The sequence below is a fragment of the Malania oleifera genome, chromosome 12, assembly GCF_029873635.1.
Source record: "Malania oleifera isolate guangnan ecotype guangnan chromosome 12, ASM2987363v1, whole genome shotgun sequence".
Taxonomy (NCBI): Eukaryota; Viridiplantae; Streptophyta; class Magnoliopsida; order Santalales; family Ximeniaceae; genus Malania; species Malania oleifera.
In genome coordinates, this window is record NC_080428.1 from 88,076,448 (window position 1) to 88,103,511 (window position 27,064).

Consider the following 27,064-nt stretch of genomic DNA (forward strand, 5'->3'; position numbering starts at 1 on the left):
AACACAAGCAGAGCAACACCAGTACACCAAAAAAAGAGTAAATGACATCAATAAACCACCAAAAATAAAGTAAATGACTTCACATCATTTCAAACCACTTATAGAAAAGTACTTTTCTGAAAAAGTACTTATCTTAAAAAGCACTTATCTAAAAGTAGTCTACGATTACTTATTATAAGTATCTTTTCAGGTAAGTACTTTTTTCATAAAATATTTTTTTATAAAATACTTATTTTCTTTATTAAAAAAAAAAAAAAAACATAGTTTGGAAAAGTATTTTTTGAAATAAGTACTAATTCAATTGTAAAACAAACACTACTTATTGACACAAGCACTTATAAAAAGTATTTTCTGAAAAAGTACATATTTTTTAAGACATTCCAAATGGGGGCCAAAAACACAAAAAGCACTAAAAAATTCAGAATTAATAATTAATAAGGGGAAGTTAAAGAGAAAAAACGAAACAGTGCTTAAAAACTGCTTAGATAAATCAGATTTAGAGGAAATTAAAACTCTAATAGTATGTTGTTAAGTTATGTATGGAAGAGAGAAAAATAAAAGAGAACAAGAGAAGAAAAGAATAGGAAAAAGAAGCGGCTTTTTCCTCGAGCATGCATACAGCTCCAGGTCTCCCTTATTATATAGTAATAATAATAAAAAGAACTTAAGGACAAAAATACCCCCCTTCAAACAACCTAATTGCCAAAATAACATATTCTCTTCCAGCAGAGAACAAGAAGTCTTCCCTTTACAAAAAGAAAACCAGCAACAGGATTACAGAAAAATAAAACTACTAAACGAAGCAAGGCCAATCCCCTCCAAGGTTGCTTTTTAAACCAGAGAAACCGCTTTAGTGAAGATCCTCACCCTTGACAACTTTCAAAAAAAGGGCATCTCTACCATGAATAGGTGTTTTTTGTGCCTTGCAGAAGCAGAGTCTCTGAATCACATCCTTCTCTGCTACTCCTGGACTAGGAATCTCTGGAATTTCACCATTTCCCTCAATCAGAATTGGGTCACTGCAGTGTTGGTTGAGAGCAAAATTTGGGCTTGGAAAGGGATCTGAGCCAACAAGTTCAAAAGGAGAGCCCTTAATCTTATTCCCCTCACTATTTTTTGGGTGGTTTGGAATGAAAGAAAGAAACAGAAGGGCCTTCAATGGGACAGCTTCTTCTCTGCAGGCTGTTAAAGATAACTGGTTTCCCATGATCTCTAGTCGGCATTGTGGGTTGCCCAAGAGGGACCTCCCTGTTCTTCTTGATTTTCGGGATGCAATGTAGTGACTGGTGTTTTTTTTTGCTTTTTCTTTGTTTGCGCTGTACTTGAATGGTATCTTCTTGATGCCCAGTTTGTCTTAATAACATATCTTTGTTGAACAGGAAAAATAAATAAATAAAAGAAGCAGAGCTAATAAATCCCAATCTAAGTCTTCTCAAGAAATGTGACAAAGATTCTAGCAATCCTCTCCAACCAAATACACCATAAAATAGCCATTATAGTGCAAAAAGCCTTCAACATAAAGGGGCAAAGCCACTTTTCACAAAAGATACCATATAACTTGTTCCAAACAGCCAAGATAGGGGGCAATAAGAAACAAAACTGAGCAAGTCTTCCCACTCCTCAAACAAGGCCTTAGTAAGTCTTCTCTGCTGAAGCAAGTCATTGGTGTTATTGATCTTCTCAAGTATTGAAATCCAATAAAAAAAAAATATTTCTTTTTGAAGGAACTTTGGCTTCTCAAATCAAAGAGTACAAGGCAAAAGGAGCAGTATTAGGATCATGATTCAGGTAAGGGGGGGTAAAAACAAAGAATTCTGTACAAGGACATAAGCTCCAAAGTCTTTTACCAGTCCCCAAATGAACATGAAAAAAATTAAGCAAGTTGTTCAAGAGAGCCAATCCATTAATCTCACTCATTAAGATTTCTCTCAAGAAATCCCAATGCCCATCCTCTTGCAAAAGAAGAAAAACAGAAATCAAGGTATCATGAATATTTGATAACTAAAAGAGATGAGGAAAAACAGAAATCAAGGTATCATGAATATTTGATAACTAAAAGAGATGAGGATATGCAAGAGCCAAAAGGTAACTCTCCCACCCAAAGGTCCTCCCAAAAACGAATTCTCACCCTATTACCCTCTTTACACTCGCATTAGGGGAAAAATGATAAATATGAAATATAAAATTCCAGGGACTTGAATAAGTAATATTAGCTCCCTCTTTAGCGTCCCACCTATTACAAATTACCTCATGCCCAAGATAATTAGAATCAGAAAAAGCTACAACCATTTCCCCACCAAAGAGATGTTTTTGGACATCAAATTCCTAGACACAAGCCTCCCTCCCTTTTAGATCTACTCAGCCTCATCCAACTTACAAGATGGTCTCTGCCCAGTTCACCATTGCTCGACCACAAAAAATCCCTCACATCAACTTCTTAAACCTCTTTGCCACTTCCATAGGAATTCTAAAGAGGGAAATATGATAAGGAAGCCGTAAAAGTAATGCGATCCTTAAAATGAAGAATGCCCCTTTCACCATCCAATCTCCCATCCACTCTAATGAAAATTGGTCCCAAAATGAGTGAGCAGTTGGGTTACCTCCAAAGGAGACATCAAAGAAGGTAATTGGCCAACTCAAAACGGCATAACCTACTACCCTAGCAAAAGGATCCATCTTAATACCTAAATTTTCAACCCCTTCTCAAACATTTGACTAAACTCTGCATTAGTCAAATGATCATAGCCTACCTTATGTGAATCCACAAAACCTCCGTCAAGTCCTCAATCAATCATCCTAGTCATGGGATTAGCCACAATAGTACTAGGAAAAGGAGAAAGGGGATCTCCCTGCCTTAGACCATGACACACATGAAACCAAGATGTAGCCTCACCGTTCACAAGACTAGAAAAACCACAGAAGATTCCAGCTCAAACTAAAACTTTTTCTATTCAGTATCTTGTCCAATAAACTCGAGCTCACCCAATTATAAGCTTTCTCAAGATACAATTTCAACACTAGACCTCTTTGTTTCCTTCAAATTGCATTCTCAACCACCTCATTTGCTATTAAAGCTGCATCTAGACTTTGTTTATCACCTAAAAGCACTCTAACTAAGAGATATGGTATCATCCAATATTGCAGCCAATCTCTTGGATAACACTTCAGTCAAAATCCTATAAACACTAGTTACCAAGCTAATTGGCCCAAAGTCCTAGACTCTAACCACAAAATATCTTTTAGGCACCATGGCAGTAAAAGTAGAATTCATGCTCCTTCCTACCACTTCATTGTCAAAAAAACTCATGAAAAACATCAAAAATTTGTCTCTTCAAAAACTACCAATAATCTTGAAAAGAAAAACCATATCCAACCCATGAGCTTTATCTCTATACATCTAAAAAACCTCACTCATAATCTCCTCTTCTCAAAATATCTCTATAACCAAACCACTTAGTTTGCTGATATACGGCACCAATCCAACCTCTCAACTATAGCTCCTTCCTTATTCTCCTCCAAAAAAAGGGTGCCTATAGAACTCATTAATCAAATTTGCAATACGGTAAGGATCCCTAGTAATCACTCCCCTATCATCCTCTAGCTCTTTAATAAAGTTCCTTCTTGTCCTACCACTCGCCATCGTATGGAAGAGTCTAGAATTACAATCCCCATCCTTAACCTAATTCTTTCTAGATTTTTGCCTCTAACTCATATCTTCCCCTAAAGCAACTTGTTCAAACTCACTGGACAACAATACTCTTCTATTAGGCACCATGGTAGTAAAAGTAGAATTCATACTCCTTCCTACCAATTCATTGTCAAAAAACTCATGAAAAAACATTGAAAAGTTTTATCTCTATACATCTCAAAAACTGCACTCATAATCTCCTCTTCTCAAAAGGTTTCTAAAACCAATCCACTTAGTCAACTAATATAAGGCACCAATCCAGAATCTCAACCACAGCTCTTCACTTATTCTCCTTTAGAAAAGGGTCCTTATAGAACTCATTAATCAAATCTGTAATACAATAAGGATCCCTAATAATCACTCCCCTACAATCCTCTAGCTTTTTAACAAAGCTCCTTCTTCTCCTACCACTTGCCACCCCGTGGAAGAATTTAGAGTTACAATCCCCATCCTCAACCCAATTCGTTCTAGCTTTCTTCCTCCAATTCATCTCTTACATTAAACCAACTTGTTCAAACCCATTGGACAACTATACTCTTCTTCTAGCTATGTCCTCTAAAAGAGGTCTCTCCTTAGCAAATCTATCAAGCACACCTAATGTATAAAGAATACCTTTTCTTTTTTAGACCAAATATCACCAAAAACTTCCACATTCAAGATTTTGTGTTATGTGTTTCATTCAACGCAAAACTTAAGTGTTATGCATCATGTTGTATTGATTCATTATTTTCAGTTAATGATTTGATGAATTCAAAGTCTTACATGTGATGAGTTATATGCATATTTGTTGCTAAATGAGATCCACATGATTTGAAATGTGTTTGCAATTTGAGTATAAATGTTTTTGGCAAAGCAAGAGTCAACTCATGCTTGGTTGACTATGTCATGTACAAAAAGCGAGAATTCTGCAAAAGCATGAAAAATTTTGTTTTACATTGATATTTTTTGGGATATTCTTGCAAAAATTAATTCATCTAACATTATCACAAGTTTATACATGATCTTTTAGCATTAGAAATTATATTTTAATGTATTTGAATATGGGAATTGCATGCTACATTGCTACCAGTTTTGGAACAGCAAGATTTTCCCTCAACGTGCATTATTGTTTAAATTTTACTTTAGGAGTTACTCCTGTCTATTTGCTGAAGTCAAATTGCTATAATTATTTTTTAAATTGAATATTTGATGTTCACTAAATAAAAGGAGAACCAATATTATCCATTCTGTTAAGTGCTTTATCCTTGCTTTCAACATTTCAGTTTGAATGGAAGATTTATTGCTGGATACTTGATAAAATAAATGTGACTTATTTGTTGCCTTATTTTGGAATATTGAATATTTGAATTTCTTCTATTCAAGGGAAAACACCAGTTAACACAATCTTACCTTCAATTATCTGTTGTGCATTCAAGCCAAGAGGTATATAATGAAGTATTTTTGTGTCTAATGGCTACACCTTCTTGTGCTCCAACTTTACCCTAATGGCTACACCTTCTTGTGCTCCAATTTAACCCTACTTTTTGCAGCATTAAAAGTTTTGGGAAGAAGTTGCAGCCTTACACATGAAAAAACATCAAGAGACAAACACAACAAAATAAAGAGGAAAAAAAGTGTGCCAAATTGATCGTGAGAGAAATCCAATCTTGTCTCTTTACATTAAGAAAATAATCTTTTTTTTTATTCAGTAATTGAAAAAATTAAATTGGGTCCCACCATGCTCCTGAATCATCGATCATATGTGTTGAACATACTTAAATGCTGAAACACTCCCACGCTGAGTTGTTGCATGAGTTAATTCACACTTTGCTAACTGACATAAGTCAACCCGTGCTACCATCAATACTGTTGCAAATTACCTGTGTCCTGAAGCTCTGCAAGATTCTAAGCCTAGATTTCACATAGACTGCTCCACAAGTATTCTATATTATGGAAATGATTTAGTTGCATGTTTTTTGGATCAAATATTCACTGGCCAATTGTCTGCTCATGTCTGATGGTCTATCCACAGAATATTATCCATTGGCCTTGATAGCCAATTTGTGTAAGACTGAGAGTTTGTATGCCAAGCACAGTGGGATACCCAAATGGAATCTTGAGGAGTGGATATAGGTCACGTGCAAGCAAACCACTATAAACTTTGCTATCTTGTTTGTCATTGCCTGATTACTCATGTTTCCTTTATGACTACTTCCCCACTTAGTTTTAAAATTGTTTTTGAATATGTTTTAGTCACACTTAATTCACACCTGCCCAGTGATGCCATAACAAGGTCAATGTTAGGATACCAAAAATTAGTTTAGAAGGGAGACATAACTCAAAGCAAATGAAATAAGTACTCATGGGTAGGCTTACCTGCAGGGTGATCCTTCCTTGCCAAAAAAATCCCAATAAATATGCAAAACAATGAGAACAAAACTGGTACGAGGAAAGCAGGGGCAACCCGATTTATAATTTTCACACCACCAAATACTATAAAGCATAGAATGATCGTCACAACGATCCCATATATTTGCAGATCATGTAAACTTGGAGCCGGAATGGGTTCTGGGACTACAGTCCCATTAACCTTTGTGATAGTCTCTGCATTAATAAAATGTCAGAATATAAATAAATTTACTAGAGCAAGATACAATCTATTAAATATTTTAATTATACACTTCGCTTATTATGCAATAACCAATGCCAACCAAGACTAATTAAGGACCTCAATTAATCCACAAACGTAAACAGCACCACCCACACACACAAATCTAACCAGATAACATATATGTACTAAACAGAAGGTATTCAAAACACACTCCAATAACAGTATCTACTCCAAAAGAATCCACATGACCAGAAACTATAATGGCAATGTCCATTTACATGTCAATTTTTTTTTCATGCGTATTTGAGCTCATATATGCAATAATGCCATCATTTTTATATATAATAATTTATTTATATATATTTTATATACTTTATAGTAAATCTAAACATTATACATATTTATTTTTAATCAATATATTAAAACAAAATATTAGTTTGAACAATTAATTTAAGAGGGGCAATCATACTTTCAAATGGAAGAATATTAATTTTTTAAATATAATTTACTGATTTTATACTTTATTTTCACATGCTCACACATGTTTGTGTGGGTACATCTACAATCATGTTTACTTCAAACATGAGAGTGATGAGTTCTGCTCACGCATTCCTTAAAGTACATATCTTCAAGTTATGAAGACAGCAAAGACAGAAGCATGTGGGGTCACCCCAGGAAAAATGTTTTACCAATCACCATCAATGTACCCAGTACCAAGGCCGAATTTTTGCACCTAGGGCTACTATAGAATGTGTACAATATATATATATATATATATATATATATATATATATACACACACATATATATATATATACCTATATTTCATAGCCAAGGGAAAAAATACAAGCATATTCAAATCATTCAAATGATTAAATTTTCACAAAATTGGCATTGTGAAAAATCAAAATGAAATGCTCTACCATATTGAAAATGAGAGGGAAAAAAAATCTAAAATGTATTTTTTTTTACAGTAAAGCTGAAAACATCAACTACAGCAATTTCTAAATCATTACGTCTAAAAATCCCAGCAGCTGGCACAGCATCTAGGAAGGTTTCCACAGCTCCCAACACATAACTGTAACCACAAGCAAATGAAAAGCAAAAATGAAATGTTAGTCAAGTGTGAAAATTTTCAATCAGACTATCAGGATAATATAGCAACAATGATGACTACACTCCATCACAAAAAACTTGAATGTAGAGATAACTATCGTCTCAAAGCAGTCTAAAAGCATACACTCACAGAGATCCAGCAACTGCATTCCCAAGGAAGAAACACAATCCAATACTAACTCCAACCTCCGGACCAAGGGCACGACCAATGAGATAATATGGTCCCCCACCCTAAAAGTGAGTATATGATGACATTGAATTAGCACTCATTCCAAAAATGCCACTATAACATAGAACACACATAAATGTCTGTATCAAGAGCAAACTTTTACTATTTCATCAATGCAATAAAAAATGTCTATTGAATAGAATTGTACACATATTTCTGATTCTTATACATTCCACAATTAAAAGTGGCAAGCCAAAACGCTCTTTGATAAGTCTACAGTCTACATCGAGGAGGTAAGATTGTAAAATATCATTTATTTTTCTCTATGGGCAATCTTTAGTTGATATATATGCATACCTAAAAGGCTTACAATGGCATGAAATTGTAATCCCAAGCCACTTTCATCTATTGCTTTCTATAATAGGTAAGTTCCAGCAGCAATCTTAACTCTACGGCCTTTTGGGATCCTGTCATTGAGAGGGTTGGTAGCAGATTGGAGGGATGGAAGAGGGTGCATTTATGTATCTCACTCATCTGTGCCTCACTTTCCAACATTCCTACTTTATTCCTTTCTCTAAAGCAACATCTTAAATTTCAATTTCGACTAAAACTTCGGAGCGTCAAAAGTACAGAAATTTCAATAGAAATTTCCATTTTGATTTCAATTTTAAAATATGATGGAAGTTAGTAGTAACACATGGAATTCATTTATGAAACTTTAGAAATGGTTAATATAGAAAATAATGTAAGTTTTAGAACTAAACAATAACAACAAAACCAAGCCTTAAGTCCCACTAGGTGGGATCGGCTACATGAATCCTTTTCTACCAATTTATGCAATCACAAACAAGTTTTAGAACCAATATAATATAAATTAAATGCACCAACAATAGGTATGTTGTGTACTCATAATTAGTTACATATTGTTCATTACACAAATAAAGATAATTTAGATATAATTTGTTGAATAAAATGTTGCTGCTAATATCTAAGTTTAATTTTTCATGTAATTTCAAAAGCCCTTATAAGATAATTATGGGAGAAATTTCACTTCGCGTTTACATCTCACATTTGAATTCTAAGGAAATTCCATCGTGTAGTTACATTCCAACAAGTTTCGCAAAAATTTTGAACTTTTGATAAATTTTGGATGATTTGTTGAAATTTTGATAGAAGTTTTGTAAGATGAAAATCAACGGCCATTTCGATTTTGAGGGTTATGGAATGCAGAAATTTCATCAATTTCATGGCAGTTCAAGACTGTTCTAGAGAGGCTAATGCATGGATTTCTTGCTCAGGTTTTGGGGAGAGAAAGGAGTCCAACCTAGTTGGGAAGTTAGAAGATCATCCAAAGGGGCACTGGGCTTGGCAACATGGTATCCAAAAACAATTTCCAAATTAGTAAATGGTCGTGGAGGTTTCCTTTGGAAGTGAATTCCTATGGCACCAGGTGATAAAAAATAAATATAGGTTCCACCAAAATGGGCAGGAGTCTAGAGGAAGTGGCAAAATTTCTTGCACATGCCCTAAGGAGTTTGTGTCCCAAGTGGCATGTCAGTTTTTTCCTCTCAGTCACTTCGAAGTGGGAAACTGCAACAAGCTTAATTTTTGGGAAAAAGCTTGGATGGACAAGGACACCTATCAGCTCATTTTTTTACCTTCAAGGAGAGCCCTCTTTCATAGGCCTTCCATTTTTTTTTTTTTTCAGAATCTCCACATAGAGAGCCAACGAGCTTACCACCTTGCTTTCTGCATAGGATCACTTTGTTCCATCCAATAGAAAGGATGACAGAGTTTGGAAGGGCGATTCTCCAGAGCTGTTCTCTCAAAAACATTTTCTCCCACATCTATTAAAAATTCCTGCTCCCAACTTTTTCCCTTAAGCCACAACATTGGAAGTCTAATGTTCCTTCTAAGATTCAGACTTTCATTTGGATTGTGACTCTACATAGGATTAGTATGCATTATATCTTACACATAAGAAGGCCTTACAAGTCTCTCCAACATAACATGTGCTTGATGTGCCACGAGTCCAAGGAAACAAACTGTCACCTTTTTCTATACTGTAAGGTGGCATCCCATCTTTGAAATGCTCTCTTCTCTACAACTACCCCATCTACTACCACTTAGGGTAATTAGCTCCCTCGTCACTAGTGCACTACGTGGCCTACGTTGCAAACCATCTAAGTCAATCAAAACCATTTGCAAGTCCCTCTTCTCCACATCAATATACTTACAACGTACTCCCTTTTTCTCTAGAACCCATCATAGAATTTCTCTAGGTACCCTAACATACTCCAACTCAATAAAAACCATATGCAAATCCCTCTTCTTTTCCTTAAACTTTTTAATTACAACAACAACAAACCAAACCCTCATTTTTAACCTTAATCATGTTCAATTACCCTTTTCCATAGTTTCATTGTACCACTCATAAGTTCAATTCCACGATACATATTACAATCTTGAATATCTCCCTTATTTTTTAATATAGGTAACTAAATGTGTATCCCCATTCATCTAGCATTTTCTTAATTTTTATAATTATGTTAAAAAATTAAGTAACCATATAATTCCATTATCACCTACGCATTTCCAAACTTCAATTGGGATGCCAACTGGTCCTATAACTTTTCTATTTTTCATCTTTTCTAATACAAATTTAGCTTCATGAAATCTCATTTCACGAATAAATAGCAAATTTTTAACTTTTTTCCTCATTTGTCAATTTTAAGTATAACCGTTCCACTTGATTTTCATTAAATAGCTTATGGAAGTAACTTTGCCATCTTTCTTTTTTTTATAGTAACTTCCCCATCTTTCTTTTATGTCTTCATCTTTAACCAAGACACTATCATCCTTATTTTTTCACATTTTTTACATTTTCAAAGTCCATGTTCTTTCGTTATCAAGCTCTAGCAACTTTAAATTGAATTAACTACTTCGAATAATCAAACAATTCAAATGTAGCTAATTTACATTAACCTTTTTTTGCTACCATCCAACAAAACTCCATTTCCAACAAGATCAAACCATACTCCCATCTCCATCAGTTGTTAAGCATCAATATCCTTCTACCAGCTTCCTTCACAAGAGAAAACAAGGATAAGCAATATACCATCCGGTTTATGATCATTCACCAGCTATTCTTCACCCATCCCATCATCTTCAAGGAATACCTTCTGACATTCTTTGTTATTAGACACTACATCTCCTATAGCTCCAGTGTTTGTGAGTGCACACAAAACCGAGCCTACTAAATAATCTTGTAGGTTGTGCGTGCAACGAATATATGCATCGAGATATGTGTTTTCTTATTTATTATTAAATTTTATTGCATTTAATTTTTTTTCTTCTATTATTTTTCCAACAATCTTGATATCGGTTGCTACTTTCAATTCTAGAAAAAAATAAAAATAAAAAAATAATAATAATAAAATAAAATGGTACATTGCATATGAAAACATGCTATCTTGGTGAGCATTTGGATTGTTTACCAAATGGTTTAGAAATTTGATTAATTTGTGAGATATAACTATTTGTGCAATCTTTGCTGTCTTAAAAATTTTGTTGCTTGTATTAAAATTTCTTAACTTTTTAGATTTGTTAGCCTTGTAAAAAATAATGAGCACATAAAAATTGTATGTAAGAAAATTTCCCTCATTTGTGATAATTTAGTCCTTGGCATTATAGTTTATTAGTTTATCATTGTGCCTTTACACAGTATATATTATTAAAAATGCATTATAATGTGTTGATATTAATGTATGTAACCTCAAGATGATGAAAAATTTTTTTTTTTTTTTTTTTTTTTTGACAGCTGTCATGATATGTTACTAATCAAAGTTATTTTTTCTCTGTGAGTGGCTTAAAACATTATGAGTGCAATTTCAGCCTTGTCCATTGAATAATCAATGTCACTCGCTATTGAGTTAGCAAGAAAGGATGTTTAATATATTAAGCAACTTTTGAAGGCTTTGAGCTCCTATCTATGTTATTTAATAAATGTCCACTTACCTTTTATTCCGATAGAATGCTGGAAATTATATTTCTTTGTTCATTTTTGCATCAAAAAAATATGCTTATTAATTATGGGAATAGCAAGTCCTTCACGTCATTGGAGCCCCTACCCCTTTTCATTCCAGAAACAATAACTCACTTACTCTGCACAGGTGCTCTACTAGACTTGCATTTCAAATAACCAAGCCATCTAAGTCATTCCTTCCTTATCTTGTCTTTGATCGGTGCTATTCCTAAATTATTACCTATATGCTCGTTTCTTCTTTTATCTTTTAATGTTAAACCACTCATCCATCTTAACATTCGCATTTCAGCAACTTTTATTCTTTGTACATGTTATTTCTTGGTTGACCAACATTCTGAACCATAAAACATAGCCGGCCTTATAACCGTCTTATAAAACTTTCTTTTTAATTTTGTGGATAATCAACAATCACACAACATGCCTAATGCACTACTCCATTTTACTCAACTTGTTTAAATTCTATGTGTTACATCTTCTTCAATTTCCTCTTCTGCTGGCATAATAAATCCAAGATATCTAAATCTATTAGTGCTACTACTTTCTTGATTATCAAGTTTAATCTTCTCTCCACTATTCCTTGCATTACTAAAAAATTACATTTTATATATTCTGTCATATTCCTACTTATCCTAAAACCTTGAAACTCTTAGGTTCTCCAAAGTTCTAACTTAGATTCCACTCCGTTCCTACTATCATCAATCAACACAATATCGTTTGCAAACGATATACACCAAGGGATCACATTTTGGATATTTCTAGTAAGCTCATCAAACACAAAGGTAAAAAGAGAAGGACTCAAAATAGAACCATGATCTACAACTATTGTGATTGAAAAATCTCTAGATTCCCCTCCTACAGTCCTAATGCTAGTCTCTACTCTATCATACATATGCTTAATGACCTTAGTATATCTACAACATAACCCCCTTCTTTTCCAAGACCTACGAAATAATTTCCTTAGGTACATCACATGCTTTCTCTAGGCCAATAAAAACCATATGCATGTCCCTCTTATTTTCCTTAAACTTTTCCATTAAACTTCTTAAAAGATAAATAACTTTTGTTACCGATCTCCTAAGCATAAAACCAAATTGATTTTCTAAAATCCTCGTTTCTAGTCTTATTCATTGTTCAATTATTCTTACCTATAATTTCATTGTATGGCTCATAATCTTAATTCCACGATAATTATTACAGTTTTGAATATCGCTTTTGTTTTGGTGTATAAAGGTATTAATGTACTTTTCCTCCATTCCTCTGGCATTTTCTTGGCTTTTATAATAATGTTGAATTGGTTAGTTAACCAAATATTTCCTTTATCCTTTAAACATTTCCAAACTTCAATTGCCATTTTTTCTAATCCTATAGATTTCCCACTTTTCATCTTCTTTAATGTCATCTTAACTTCAAAGATTCTAATTTCGCGAATAAATCACCTAGTTTTAGTCTTCTCCTCATTTTTCACTTCTAAGTTCAATCTTTCATTTAAGTTTCCATGAAACAACTTATCAAAGTATCTTCGCCACCTCTCTTTTATGTCTTCTTCTCTAGTTAAGACATTATCATTATCGTCCTTTATGCATTTACATTACTTAAATCTTTGCATTTCCTTTCTCTAGCTCTAGCAAGTTTATAGATGTCTTTTTCTCCTTCAATTGTATCTAGTCTAGTATATAAAATATCATAAGCCCTATGTTTAGCTTCATAAATAGTCTATTTTAGATTTTTTCTCGCCTCTTTATATTTCTCAAGATTTTCTATATTTCTACAATTTTGCTATATTTTATACCAATTTCATTTTGTCTTAACAGCTTTCTAGACTTCTTGATCCCACCACCAACCTACTTTACTACCCGAGTATCTACTTTGGGATTCACCTAAAATCTCTTTTGCTATCCTTATGATAGAGTTAGCCATTTTATTCTAAAAAATATTTGCATCTACCTTACCTCACACTGTCCAACCACACTCTTTGATCTTTTTATCTTCGAATTTTACTATATCATCTCCCTTCAAGCTCCACCTTTATTCCTTTGGTGTTGATTTATGTTACTCTTTCTTTTCCATTTTTTAGTATGTATATCTAATACGAGGACTCTATGTTGTGTAGTCAAACTTTACAATTATTACAAGATAGACAATCCCCCGTCCAAATTAAGAAGAAATCTATTTGGCTTTTATTAACTCCACTCCTGAAAGTTATTAAGTGTTCTTCTCTTTTTACAAAGCAATAATTCTGTATAACCAAATCCTAAGACATGGCAAAATCTAAGATTGTATCATCAAACTCATTTTTATCTCCATATTCATGGCCTCCATGTATCCTCTCAATTAGTAGTCAAAAGCACGCCTAGGCACGAGCCACAATGGGGCGACAAGGCTAACGCCTCATCAAGGGTTGAGACGAGGCGATCGTCAAGAGGAACAGGTAGGCACACTGATGCTCCAGGCGCAGTGAGTCATGCCGTGAAATTTTTGACCTTTTAACTTTTTTTTTTTTTTAAACCTATTAAGAAAGAAAACGTAGCCAGATTCCAGAGCCAAGCTTTCAAACCAGTCCTAGCCCTTCGTCTTTGAGCCTTCGACTTGAACCAGCAGGAGCCCTTTGCCTTTCATCTTCGAGCTTTCGAACTAGTATGAGCCCTTCGTCTTCGAGCATTCGAACCAGCAGGAAGCCCCTGTTTCGAACCAGCCCTGGCCCTACGTCTTTGAGCCTTCGACTCGAATCAGCAGGAGCCCTTTGTCTTTCATCTTCGAGCCAGCTGCTTCTTCAGGGCTCAGTATTTTGCCGCTGCCTCCTGCTTCTTCCTCATGTTCCTCAGGGGCCCAGTATTTTGCTGCTGCTGCCTGCTGGCGGCTGGCAGGCTGCCCTGCTTTTGGCAAGTTATAGACTAACTCATATTAAGCCACTAAGTTAATATTATATAATATGTAATTAATTATGTAGCTTAATGCAAGTTTATAATTAATATATAACATTTTTTACTGAATTTAGCTGCTGTTTTGTTTAGATTTTCGACTTTGAAATCTTTTATTGTAATCTTTTCTTTCAATATTGAATATGCTTTTGGGCCTTCGGCCTGGCAATTTCATTTCATTTCTAATTTGAAGCTTTAGCTCTTGCATGCATAATTACTTATGTTTAACTATGTTTCTTTCACTTGGAACTTGGTACTTGGTTGTCACAATTTCTATGCATTTATGTTTTGGTATTGAATATTTTGACATTTTATATTCTAATATTACTATTGATGTGTTCATATATCAATTACCCACCAAACAGGCAATGTACACAATTTTAATAATTGTGCGCTTCACCTTCATGAGCTGCGCACCTTCGCCTCACGTCTCGCGCCTCATCTCTAAGTACCCTTTGCGCCTCACTAGGCCTTGCACCTTTGACTACTATGTCCTCTCATAGTCTATATTATCCTTTCTAATGTGTCCATTTAAATCAACTCCTATGAATGTCATTTTAGACATTACTCTCCCTTGTAAAATACTATCTATATTTTTCCAAAATTTTCTTTCAAGATTTTTTGCTAAGCCTATTTGGGGAGCATACGCACTGATGATATTTACTATCTCCAGGCCTAGAGCCATCCTGATTTTAATGATCCTATCCCTTATTCTTTTAAAATCTACAATAATTCTCACCCCGTTTTTATGTTTCTCTTTTCCAATGTAAAAAAGTTTAAATCCTGATTTTTCAATTTCTCTAGCTTTTTCCCCTACCCATTTCGTCTCTTGAAGGCAGATTAAGTTCATTTTTTTCCTTTTAAAAATTATATCCACTATTTCCATACTTTTGTCCCCAAGTGTCCCTATATTCCAAGTTGCTAATATAATCTTAGTTTCTTATGCTAACTTCTTAGTCCTCTCCCATCTATACTAACCTGGTCTAATCCCTTGACCTAGGTGAATTTGGTAAGAATTCATGACAATAATTAAACAAGGAACCCCCTCTTCAATCATTTTCCTTCATACTTCACCGAACACTTCAAGTTAGCCAACTCCTTTGACCCTTTTTAGCTCTATTTTTACACCAATCAAGACACACTTCATTTCCCCTAAGATCACAAATCTTTAAATCCAATTTATCCATGAGATCTAGAATTTCTAAATCCTTACTTGAAATCTCCTCCATCAGTGTTGGTAAAATACCATCCTTGCGCTACATCTCATTAATTAAATCATCACTTACAAATATAAATACTCCATCCATCCTTCATGTTAAAGCTTGATATACATTGTTAGCCCACAACCTCATAGCTTAAGCTTTTAGGTAAAGTGGTCATCTAACATGATATCAGAGCTGGTTACTAGGAGGTCCTAGGTTCTCATCTTATCGCCCGCATATATTGTGTGGCATTTAAAAAATTATTGTATTCCCTGCACTAGATGTTATTATCGTGTGTTTAGCTCTCCACGTGCTATCAAGCTACACGTGCGAGGGATTGTTGCTTGAAAAAAATTGCTGGCCCATGACCTAACGACTTAAGCTTTTAGGTAAAGTGGAAATCTAACACTTCCAAAGGGGATGGATGTACATATAATAAGCCCCCTAAAACGTCACTGGAATCAAAAACATATCCACTTTGCCCCCTAATTTCATCCAATAGTAAACCCCCACAGCAATCAAACTCACTAAAACCATCGCTTTCATTATCTGATAAATCCGCCCATTTCAATAGAATCATTACCTCCTTTCCTTTGCTAAACCTATCACAATAATTTCTTGCCTTTTTCTTAGCATTTATGATTTCTACAATACCTAACTCTCCTTCTAAATTCCTCTATAAAATCTTTGGCACAAACTCACTAAAGTGCCTTCTATTATCTTCGATCAATTTTTCAATTTCCGCACCCATCTATGCAATTTTCCGACAAGTTAGATCCCTTTGCCTTAATATCTAAGGCATCAAACAACCTACCCAAAACACCATCACCTTTATAAACCTTTGCTGCAACATCTTCTTGCCCCTCTACAAAACCAATATCTCCAACTACTACAACTTTTAGTTATTTCCTTTTTGTCATCAAGAAACTTTTCTAAAATCAATCATTTTCTAGTAATTGCTCCACGATATAATCTATTTGACTTAAATCTTGAGGAACTAGAGAGATATTTTACACAATCCTTCTTCCCTATATTCTCCACCTGCATATTGGAGCTTGAAAAGTGGGCACCTTGGGCCTGCCCATTATGATTGGCCCAATCCTCCTTTCCCTTAGACTGGCTACCCAAAATAAGGCCCCGAAAATCTTGGGTCTGCCCCTTATGAATGGCACAATCATCCTTTCCCTTAAACTGGCCATCCAAAATAAGGCCCTATAAATTATGGGCCTGTTCGATTAATAAGCCCATTTTATATAAAAATGAGGACCCTCCTTTTTCCATTAACTTACCCCAAGTCCACTACAACATCCAATCGACCCAACCCAGAATTATCTTCCTCTTCCCCAATCGTAACCCTAGCCACTTCAACTAGAGCTACACTATCATCCAAAATCCTAGCCACTTGCAGGATTAGCAACCACAACTGCCTAAGCAATATGAACCTACACCTTTGGCTGGAAATCTTCTAGTGTTGGCTCCCCTGCAATCTTCGACTTGAGCTCAAGCCCACATCAAATGCACGTAGCATCTAACTCATTCGCAGCATCCCATTTTCCTCGTTGGAACTTGCTTTCACAACCTTCTCCTTCACATGCTTTCCCTTTCATCACCACTTGACCCCACAATTTGGGCTCTAAAGGCCTACCATGCATGTGCCTCACGATTGAAACCCAAACTTTGGCTAATTCAAAGAGCTTTATTGCAAAGTTGCACCAACCAACCCCTTTTTGCTCCACTAGGGAAAAATATAGAGAACATCTTACCATTCGAAGCCAACCCTAACTGCAAAAACATCCCCACCTTAGTCCACTAATAGACATCCAAAATAGCATACTCCCCATTCAGACCTTTCGAAAACCCCTAACCAACTAAAAAAAACCTGGAAGACCATTGGCAAACCAAAGAACTACCTCTTTAATCCATCTCTTCCGAGCGGGAATTATCTCAACGACAAACAGAAACTGAATATCTCTCCCCTTGTCCAATCTCAAATCGAAGGTCTTCCCTTTGATTTGAATCATGAATTTTGACATCACCTACTACATTCGAAGCCAGAGAGAGAGAGAGAGAAAGTCGTTTTGCAAAAGAGAGGAAAGACAGAGCTTTCACTTTGAATCATGTAACTTGATAACAAGAACCTCATCAAATCTCGGATTTAAGCACCAAAATTGCTACATGGAGTTCTTGACTTGAATTACAATTACTAAATTTGGAGTTTCATCTATGGAATGAACCACATGGTATTTCTGCAGGCACTTTTAAAGATAAAAGTTTGTGTTGTTGAAAAACAATATATTTAATCAATACTTTTTATTGTACTTGTATGGGCCATTTGAATGTACTTGACAGTTCAACTAGTAATATCTATAATATTATTCGTGATTCATAATAATTGACTCGAGTGTAAAAATTGAGGCTTGAACAATTTAGAAGTTTTTTGTTTCCCCCACATCGTTGGTCTTGACTTGTTTATTTAAATGGTATATGCATATGCGCATAAATGAGATGGCATTGGTAATTCTACTATTTGCAGTAGATAACATTATAATATTTTGTCATTCTATTTCATTGCATAAAAAAAAAAAATTATTATCTACCTTTACAATTATGTGATTCCATGACACAAATTTATTATCTTTAATTGTGAGAGGTTATTAAATGTGGTTTTTGATATTCCTATTTGTATGTGCAATATATGATGGTGCATAGTTCCGTAATTTTTATTAATATCTTTTTAAAGCAAGATTGGTGCATATGACACACAATCTTTGCATCGGAGCAGTAGTGTGGTAAAGTAGACAACTTAATTCATGAACCATAAATGGCACAGGAAAATAAATTGGAGCGTGTTAATTTACACACATTGATGTGTAAATTTGTGTTACATTGTCTACATGGATACTAAACACAGAGCCATAGTATTGGCATTGGTTAATGTATCTGTGGACTAACTGCACCTAACTGAACAGTCCAAATGGGCTATTATTAGAGAGTGACCACAAAAATGTGGAGGTACTTAGTATCGAAATATAAGAATTAAGAAACAGCTATTGGAAAATAAACTCCTTCCCTAAAGGATTAGTTAGAAAAACATCGAGAGGGTGGTCTTAAGCCCCTAACACAAACTACTAATGATAGCAACCCAACCTATGTGATTGGAGATCTCATAAATTAGGTTCAATGGGTAATAACAAGTCATTGAATAGTTTGGTGAGCAGTGTTATTTGTTTTGCTCATCCCTATGGTGTTAAAATAGTGCGACTACAATTTTGCGAGGTTGAGTTTATCTTTTAATAAATCCATAGCCTTTGTTAGGTAGTGTGTTTAACTACAGTTACACACTTGATAGATTTACCTATGTAAGTCTGGAAGTTGGGCCACTTCCTATAAAAGTTTACTTGGTTAAATTTTCTACAGCACTCATGATAAACCAATTATAGTGTATGCCCTTTCATACCAGCCTGCAGGAGTTTTGTGTCAAGATATGTTATGCAAGTGATGTGTTTTTAGTGTTACACTAAAAGAATTTGGTTCAAGATTTTAATATTCATAAAGTTCTTGTAACTCGTTACACATTTTCTCTAAGTGCAATTCAAGACTGAAAGGTATTGTCACTCAATGCTTACATCTCGTGGTTATTTAACAGTATTTCTTATCTTTCGTTGGTTTTTTAATTTGAGCCATGTGGGGGATTGATGGTATTAATGTTTGGCTGTTTCAAATTGAAAATATATACATTTAATGCATATAATTTAACAGCCATCAGTTTATTTTTTAATTAAGTATATGTTTTTTTTTAATATTTCAGTTTTTTCCGTTTTTATAATATTAAGAATTAATTTTACGGTTTTGTGTTATTACCGCTAGAAGTTATTCTAGTTTAGCCTATAAAGTTGTTCTCCTGACAAAACAAGATGTGAAATATATTCTTCTATTCTTTTCTCGTTCTCTTCTCTTTTGACATGTTTGATAATTAGACACTCATCTCCTATAGCTCTGGCGTTTGTGAATGCACACAAAACTGAGCCTGCTAATTAATCTTGGAGATTGTGCACGCAATGACTACATGCCCTGAGACATGTTCTTCATAGGCACAAAATCGGATTTAAGGTCAATGGTCCATCAGCTTCCATGCCTTGACTTCTAATATGTGTTTTTTATTTATATTTAATTTTATAGTAGTTACTTTTTTCCTTCTATTATTTTTCCAACACTCATTACCCACTTCATTACCCCATTTTGTGCCCACACTCCACAATAAATTGAGTTTAAGAGAGGAGAAATAAAAACATCCTTGAAATCAATCATACCCAAATGTATTGGATGAATGTCCTTAAAAGTATTTGGGATCAACAAAATACCATCCTTTATTGTTGGTGGTATGTTGACCAATTATGCTTTCTTCCCAATGATCCTCTGTTCTTTTTACCTTCATGTATATTCAAGTATGTCTCACTCGTCCTACCTTGCCCTGCTAACCTTGTCTTTCCAATTATGATATATTATCTCTTCAAGTCATCGTCTTGCATCTTCATCTACTTTACTGAATCATCCTAATTTGCAAGTGTATACTGTATATACAACAACAACTCAAGAGAGAGAGACACCTCTAGCTTTTACTCCTACACCTTTCATTTTTTCATATAATCCTTTTTCCCAAGGTGTTGATCTTCTTATTGTTGTCCCCAAAGGTAAAATGCCCTTGTACCCAACATCCAATCTCTAATTTCATTTGCCATATTTTCTTGTCACCCTCGTATTGTTGTTTTGCTAGTACTATATCCAATGTTACTTCTTTCTTTAATACATCATTGAAGCCTTAGTCCATTCAAGCATTACATGATATAATAACACTTGGGAACACAAACCTATTCATGATAAGCTTGTGGTTGGTTGTCACTAGGTGTATGTGGTGAAGATCAACCCTAATGGTCCAATGACTCGTTCGAATTCTCGTCTTGTTGCCAAAGAACATACTTAGGCATAGGATTTCGATTATTCAATTTATTATGACACATTCTTCCCACTTGCCAAACTTTCCTTATTTCATTTGTTCATCTCTTTAGCCACCACATGTCACTAGCCTTTACATCAATTGGATGTGAAGTATGTCTTTTTACCTGGTGATCTTCAAAAGGAGGTCTATATGGACATATGGAGCAACCAAATAGGTTGTTGCTCAAGGGGAGTTAACATTTGCGTGCCCCCTAAAAAGAATCCTTACATGGTCTCAAGCAACCTCCTAGAGCATGATTTGATAGGTCCAATGCAATTTTACTTGAGTTCAGCATTTAATAATGTGCAGTTAATAACTGTGTATTTTATTGCCATGCTGCCACCAGGTAATAATGATCAAGGTATCAAAGCTCGAAGCAGTTTCTCCAAACAAAGTTTCAGACTAAAGATTTGGGCAACTTAAAATACTTCTTGGGTATAGAAGTATCACATCTTGTATCAGGATCATTTCATAAAGGGAGTATGTACTAGATCTTTTGGATGAAATTGGACTATTAGGATCCAAATTTGCTAATTAATCTATGCTCCAACTTGAGGCGGAGTGTTATTGGATGTTTAATATTCTTGCTGTTTTAGTAACTAAGAGTGATTAAGGGTATAATGGTGGAGATCTATGGCTGTGATTGGCATTCCAATTTACACAAGATTTCAACAAACTCTTAAGAACAACCAACCAAATAAGTCTTTGGGATCATTTGTTTGCACTTAATAGCATCTAAATAGAGGCTGGGTTCTAAATGGCTCAAAATAAAGTGAACCTATTTGTTTACATCTCTTAGGAGCCTCCTCATGCCTCTAGTGCAATCAGCTTTTCTCTCCTCTCGTTCATTCAGAGCATTCACTGAATTGCTTCTTCACAAATTTGCCCCTGAAAGAAATATGCCTCCATCTCTTCCTCTTGCTCAAAACAGATTCAGGAACAAAACTTCCCCAAGAACAGATTCATCTCTCCCACTGATAGAGAATTAATTCATCTACGCCATGAACAGATTTATCTCCTATGAACATATTAATCTCTCTCTCTCACACACACACACATAGGCAGTCGATGATGAACAAGAAGTGGTTTTCGGTGATTGGCTAAGGAAAAAAAAAATGTCTTCAATGGACAACTGGGGTACCTTTGACAAAATTTCATATCAGATCAAATGCTTTTGGATATTTTTAGAACTGTTTAAAAAAAAAAAATCATTGATTCTCTCTAAAACAATTGGCCAATTTCAATCCAAATCCTTTAATGTTTTTTTTTTTCAGAATCATGGGAGGATTTCTATGTTGGTTGGAGCTCTAGTTGTGTCTTTGGAAAACAGAGGGCTTTAACACAGGGAGGAAGAAGGAAGGGGAAAAGGACGGGAGATTTGTTGCAAAAAATGGAGGTCAGGGAAAAGACAGTTGTTCAATGGTGTTAATAGTTTCCAATTGATTTTGGATTATATTGTGGCTTTTTTTTGTTGCCTGTTATTCCAATAATTGATGCAATTTTTGGAAAAAACTGTGATCCAAAAGTTGATTCCAATATGTGATTCCAATACCAAAAAATCAATGTTTTTAAATAATTTTGATTAAAATAATATTATTTTGGAAAAAACTCAAATGTTTATATTAACTTTAAATTTCCATTTTGCAAGTTTTAGAAGATTAAAATGGGGAAACTACACATATTCAGAGATTAGTTATTTGTTAGTTATCAAATAACTAAAATAATTCAATACTCAAATTCAGAGAGTGGTCCTAGTTATATTCAATAGCCAGCTTCACAGATTCATAAGTATACTCATTGTTCAGCGCTTAATGCTTAATTTTATCAAACATCCCCTTTGTCTTAAAGGGGGGCCTCTTCTTTCCCGATAAACAATGTGGGGAAATGACTTAACGCTGCGTTTGGGAGTATGGATTTCAGACCTTGGATTTGGATTTGGTGGATGTAGACAAATTTTAATACAATTTTATATTACATCCTATCCAAATCCAATACAAATCCATATCTAAGGCCTCTCTAAACATAGGGTAAAGGTTTGGTAAAATGTTCAAGGAAAGATATAGGAGAATGGATTCCTTAAGAATCCAAATCCTAAACCTGAATATCTATTGCCTGCATTACCCCTATTTTTCCAAACACCACATAATATCAATGTAGTACATACCAAAAATTGTTGCTAAAAGAATTTCTAGGGGAAACTTTTAACAGCAATTGTCCTACTAGAATTGGAGAAAAACAATAATACTGCTTTAATGAATTAAAATATATCTACATATTTGTGGTACCTTCATAGCACCATTAGTTGCAATGGCACTCAGAGATATTGAAGTCAGGAAAGTACACAGGCCACAAAATGAGACCAGCAATAGTGACTCACCTATGCCAGCCATACCAACAATCCTGCATAATCAAAAATTCAAAATAATAATAACAAGAAGTCTGGCCAGTCCAAAACAAAAACACTCTACTAACTTAACTATTTAGAAAAGATAAAGAAAATGTAATAAAAAATAAAAATAAAAATAAAATAAAACTAGCAACACAGTATATATCTAAGAAGAACACTTCTCTCCCTCTCTTTCTTATCTTTCTCGATTTCTTCACCTCTTCTATTTTTTTCTCTCCATTCCGTTTATTGTATGGCATTGAATTGGTATTACTTAGTGCATTCTCAAGGAGGGCAGGTAGGGTCTGAGTCCACAACATAAGAAAGAAAGAAAAAGACTTTTGTTTGTTCAGAAAGATTTTTTTTTATAACAAAAGAAGATATCATTAATAGAATTTACAATAGAGAGAAAGAGATATCTCCCGAGACAAACTCAGACACTCCAAAACTAAACAAACAAAAATACCCAAGAGAAAAGAGGTTATCAAATCAGTGTGTTCCTCCAATCTCTTTGAAACTCCTACAATCTTGCCTCTCTAAAAATCCATATCCGACACACCACAATGAGGCCAAGTACTTTTTTCCCAAGTAAGCATCTGGTTTATTTTTTTCCCAGGAAATATCTGAGTGTTACATTCCATCCATAAACCCCATAATACTGTGAAAAAACCACACTTCCACAAAGCTGCCCTATCCTTCATTCTACCAAAGCCTGCGAAGGATTTATCCAAAAAGTCTTCCTCTGAAGGATGATAAACCCAGCTTTCTCCAATAATGCCAAAAGGCATATTCTATATCCTCCAAGCAAATTCACAGTGCAAAAGAAGGTGAGAAGTTGTCTTAGAGTTCTCGTAACAGAACATACATAGATCAGGGGAGAGAGAGCCTGCATAGGTCTCCTACTTTGCAACAAGTTATTAGAATTTATCTAGTTAAGCACAACCAACCAAGTAAAAGCCTTTATTTTAGGAGGAATCTTGCCCTTCCAAATAGTATAATAGAGTGGGAAAGAAGAGTTTGAACAAATCAAAAATTTTAAAAAAGATTTGCAAGAATACACTCCTGATTGGCCCAAAGACCAAGAACGAACGTCCCTCTCCGAAGAAAGGTTACTCCCATTCAATAAAGATAACAAAGATGACAATTCCACTATCTCCCTATCATTGAGGGTCTCCTAAAGTAATGAGTGGGAGGTCCATTTCTCAGATCTATCCCTTTTTCAACCCTCATACTAAACTTAAGGGGGGGGGGGGGGTGTCTTATATTCGTTTTTGGAAAGACCCTTGGCTAGGAAATGCACCATTTTCCACTTCTTTCCCTTGTCTCTTTCATCTAAGTTCTGATCAAAATAAAGCTCTTTCTGTTTTTGTTGGCGACTTAAGCAACCCAGTGGTTTCTTGGAATCCCCACCAGAATCTTAAAAACAGATCGGAAGTATGACAGAATGCTAGCAAGACAAGCCTGAATCAAGGTAATTCTACCCCCAAGAGAGAAGAGGGCTCCCTTCCAAACATCTAATCTCTTCGTCACCCTCTCCACTACTAAGTTCAAAAATCTGCGACATTAGGGTTACCCCACCCAAAGGGACACCTAAGTAATTTAAAGGCCAATACAAAATACCACACCCCATTTCCAAAGCCCACTCCCTAACACGCTAGACTGGCACATTCAAAGCCACTATACCACTATTCCCCATATTAAATTTAAGCCCAAACACCCTCTCAAAACAATGAAAAATACCCAAGATTCCACTAGAAGAAAGACTATGATCATCTAAAAAGAAAATGGTGTCATCAGCAAACCGAAGACAAGAATTCACCACACCCTCTCTCCCCCATTTCTAGGTCTCTAATAAAACCCCTCTCCACTGCCCTATCTACCATCCTACTCAAAACATCTGCTACAAGGACAAATAAAAAAGGAGCTAGAGGGTCTCATTGTCTAATGCCCCTCGAAGCACCAAACCAGGATTTAGGCTCACCAATCACAATTATCAAAAACCACATATCAGACAAACAACCCCTAATCCAACGATGCCGACGCTCATCAAAACCCTCTCTTGCAAAAGCTCTATCCAACAAAATCCAACTCACTTGATGGTAGGCTCTCCCAAACTCTAGTTAAAAAACAAAACCCCTCTTCTTATTCTGATTAATATCCTCCACCACCTCATTGGCAACTAAAATAGCATCCACTATCTGCCTCCCCCCACAAATGCCCTTTGAGTGCTAGAGATGGTATCAACAAGCACCACACTCGACCTATTAGCCAAGACTGTAGTAATAATCTTATACGCACTAGATACAAGACTAATAGATCTAAAATCCTCTACTTTAGTAGAATTAGACTTCTTTGGCACCAAGGCTATAAAAGGGGAATTAATACTCTTGCTAAGAACTCCATTTTCAAAGAACTCACGAAAAAATTTCAGCAAATCATCCTTTACTATTTCCCAACAATATTGAAAGACAGCAATGTTAAAGCCATCTAGGCCTGGAGCCTTAACCCTCCTCATCCCAGAAACAACCCCCATAACTTCCTCCTCATCAAAAGGTCTCTCTAACCAACACATCTAACCAGCATATCTAGGGTTCCAATTTAAGCCCTTTATCATCAGCCCACAATGATCCTCCTCCAAATACAAATTCTTGAAGAAAAAAAATGGCAATAACAAAAGCAATCTGGCATTGATTATTATTAAGTACTATCCCACCCCCCACATCAAACTTCCTAATCAAACTCTTACTCCTTTTCCCATTAGCTAGCCTATGAAATAAAGAAGAGTTGCAATCACCATCCTTAACCCGTTTGAATTTAGTCATTTGTCTCCAACTCCTCATTTCCTAAAAAATCACCTCTTCTAACACAATTTTCAGGGAAACTCATCTAATCTCCTCACTATTTGTAAGATTAAATTCCCACTCCTTCCTATCCATAGATGATAACTCACTCACAATGGTAGATTTTCCAATTTTTACATCGCCAAACACCTCCTTATTGCAAACTTTCAACTTCTCCTTCAAATGTTCAACTTTCTCATTAATCGGAATCCTCCCCAACTGCTTCCAATTCCTCCCCCAAGAATCTCTAACCCAAGGCTTGAAGGATGCATGATATTCTCAAACCTAAAAGGCATAAGACCCTAAGAGATACCTTTCCAGATTCCATCAAGATTGGAAAATAGTCAGACGTAGTCTTAAGAAGAACACTATGAGAAAAGTTTGGAAAATCATCCTCCCACTCACTGCGAGTCTACAAAACCTATCTAGTCCACTAGCCACCACTCTAGTCCCCCCAATAGACACCAAGTGAAGGAAGCATTCCCCAAGGGAATATCTTACAAACCACAATTCCAGATAAAAAAATCAAAGTCTGCATGCTAACTATAACTCTACCACTCCTTTTCTTCTCACTAGGAAATCTCACTGCATTAAAATCACCTCCCATGATCCACCTAGGGGTGCAGAAACCAAAAACATAATACAACTCCTCCCAAAAATAGTAGGTCCATACACAGAGGACACCCACCACTGTCCCCTCCCTCTCTGATGCAGGGGCAGCATCAAGGTTCTGCAGCCATGGGAGAATTTATAAGAAATAGAGAAGATGAAGGAAAGGGAAGGGAGGAGAGAGGAGATACCAAGGGGGATCTCACGTTCAATTCCAATTCACACCCATCAACAACTCCCTACATCATGGCTTTCATACACTATTTATAAGAAAGCCTCTAAACACATGAAATTACACACATACCCCTAAAACTACATTGCATTACAAACATGCCCCTAGAGTACACAATTACTACAAAAAATCCCCCACATAAATAATCCTAATACAAGCAAACTACACACACATGCATAAACAACAAGCTAAGCACATTTGGGTTTCAGACCCAATAAACCACTCACCCTATTCTTTGACATAGGCCTCCTATTTGGGTCGAAATGATCCATC

At 35.3% G+C, this 27,064-nt stretch overlaps 1 protein-coding gene across 7 annotated transcripts in view; it reads right to left on the reverse strand.

The window, feature by feature from the left end:
* Nucleotides 1-27,064, reverse strand: part of LOC131144471 (cation-chloride cotransporter 1) — a 131,885-nt gene that overhangs the window by 80,299 nt on the left and 24,522 nt on the right. For 4 of the 7 annotated variants that reach the window (XM_058093142.1, XM_058093146.1, XM_058093143.1 and 1 more), the window contains 4 exons: nucleotides 23,010-23,124; nucleotides 7,525-7,625; nucleotides 7,295-7,356; nucleotides 6,044-6,271 (listed from right to left, as the gene is read on the reverse strand). In XM_058093142.1, the coding sequence (XP_057949125.1) occupies nucleotides 6,044-6,271; nucleotides 7,295-7,356; nucleotides 7,525-7,625; nucleotides 23,010-23,124 (506 nt within the window). The remainder of the gene's footprint in view (nucleotides 1-6,043; nucleotides 6,272-7,294; nucleotides 7,357-7,524; nucleotides 7,626-23,009; nucleotides 23,125-27,064) is intronic. The other 3 variants (XM_058093148.1, XM_058093147.1, XM_058093145.1) reach the window with 1 other exon arrangement.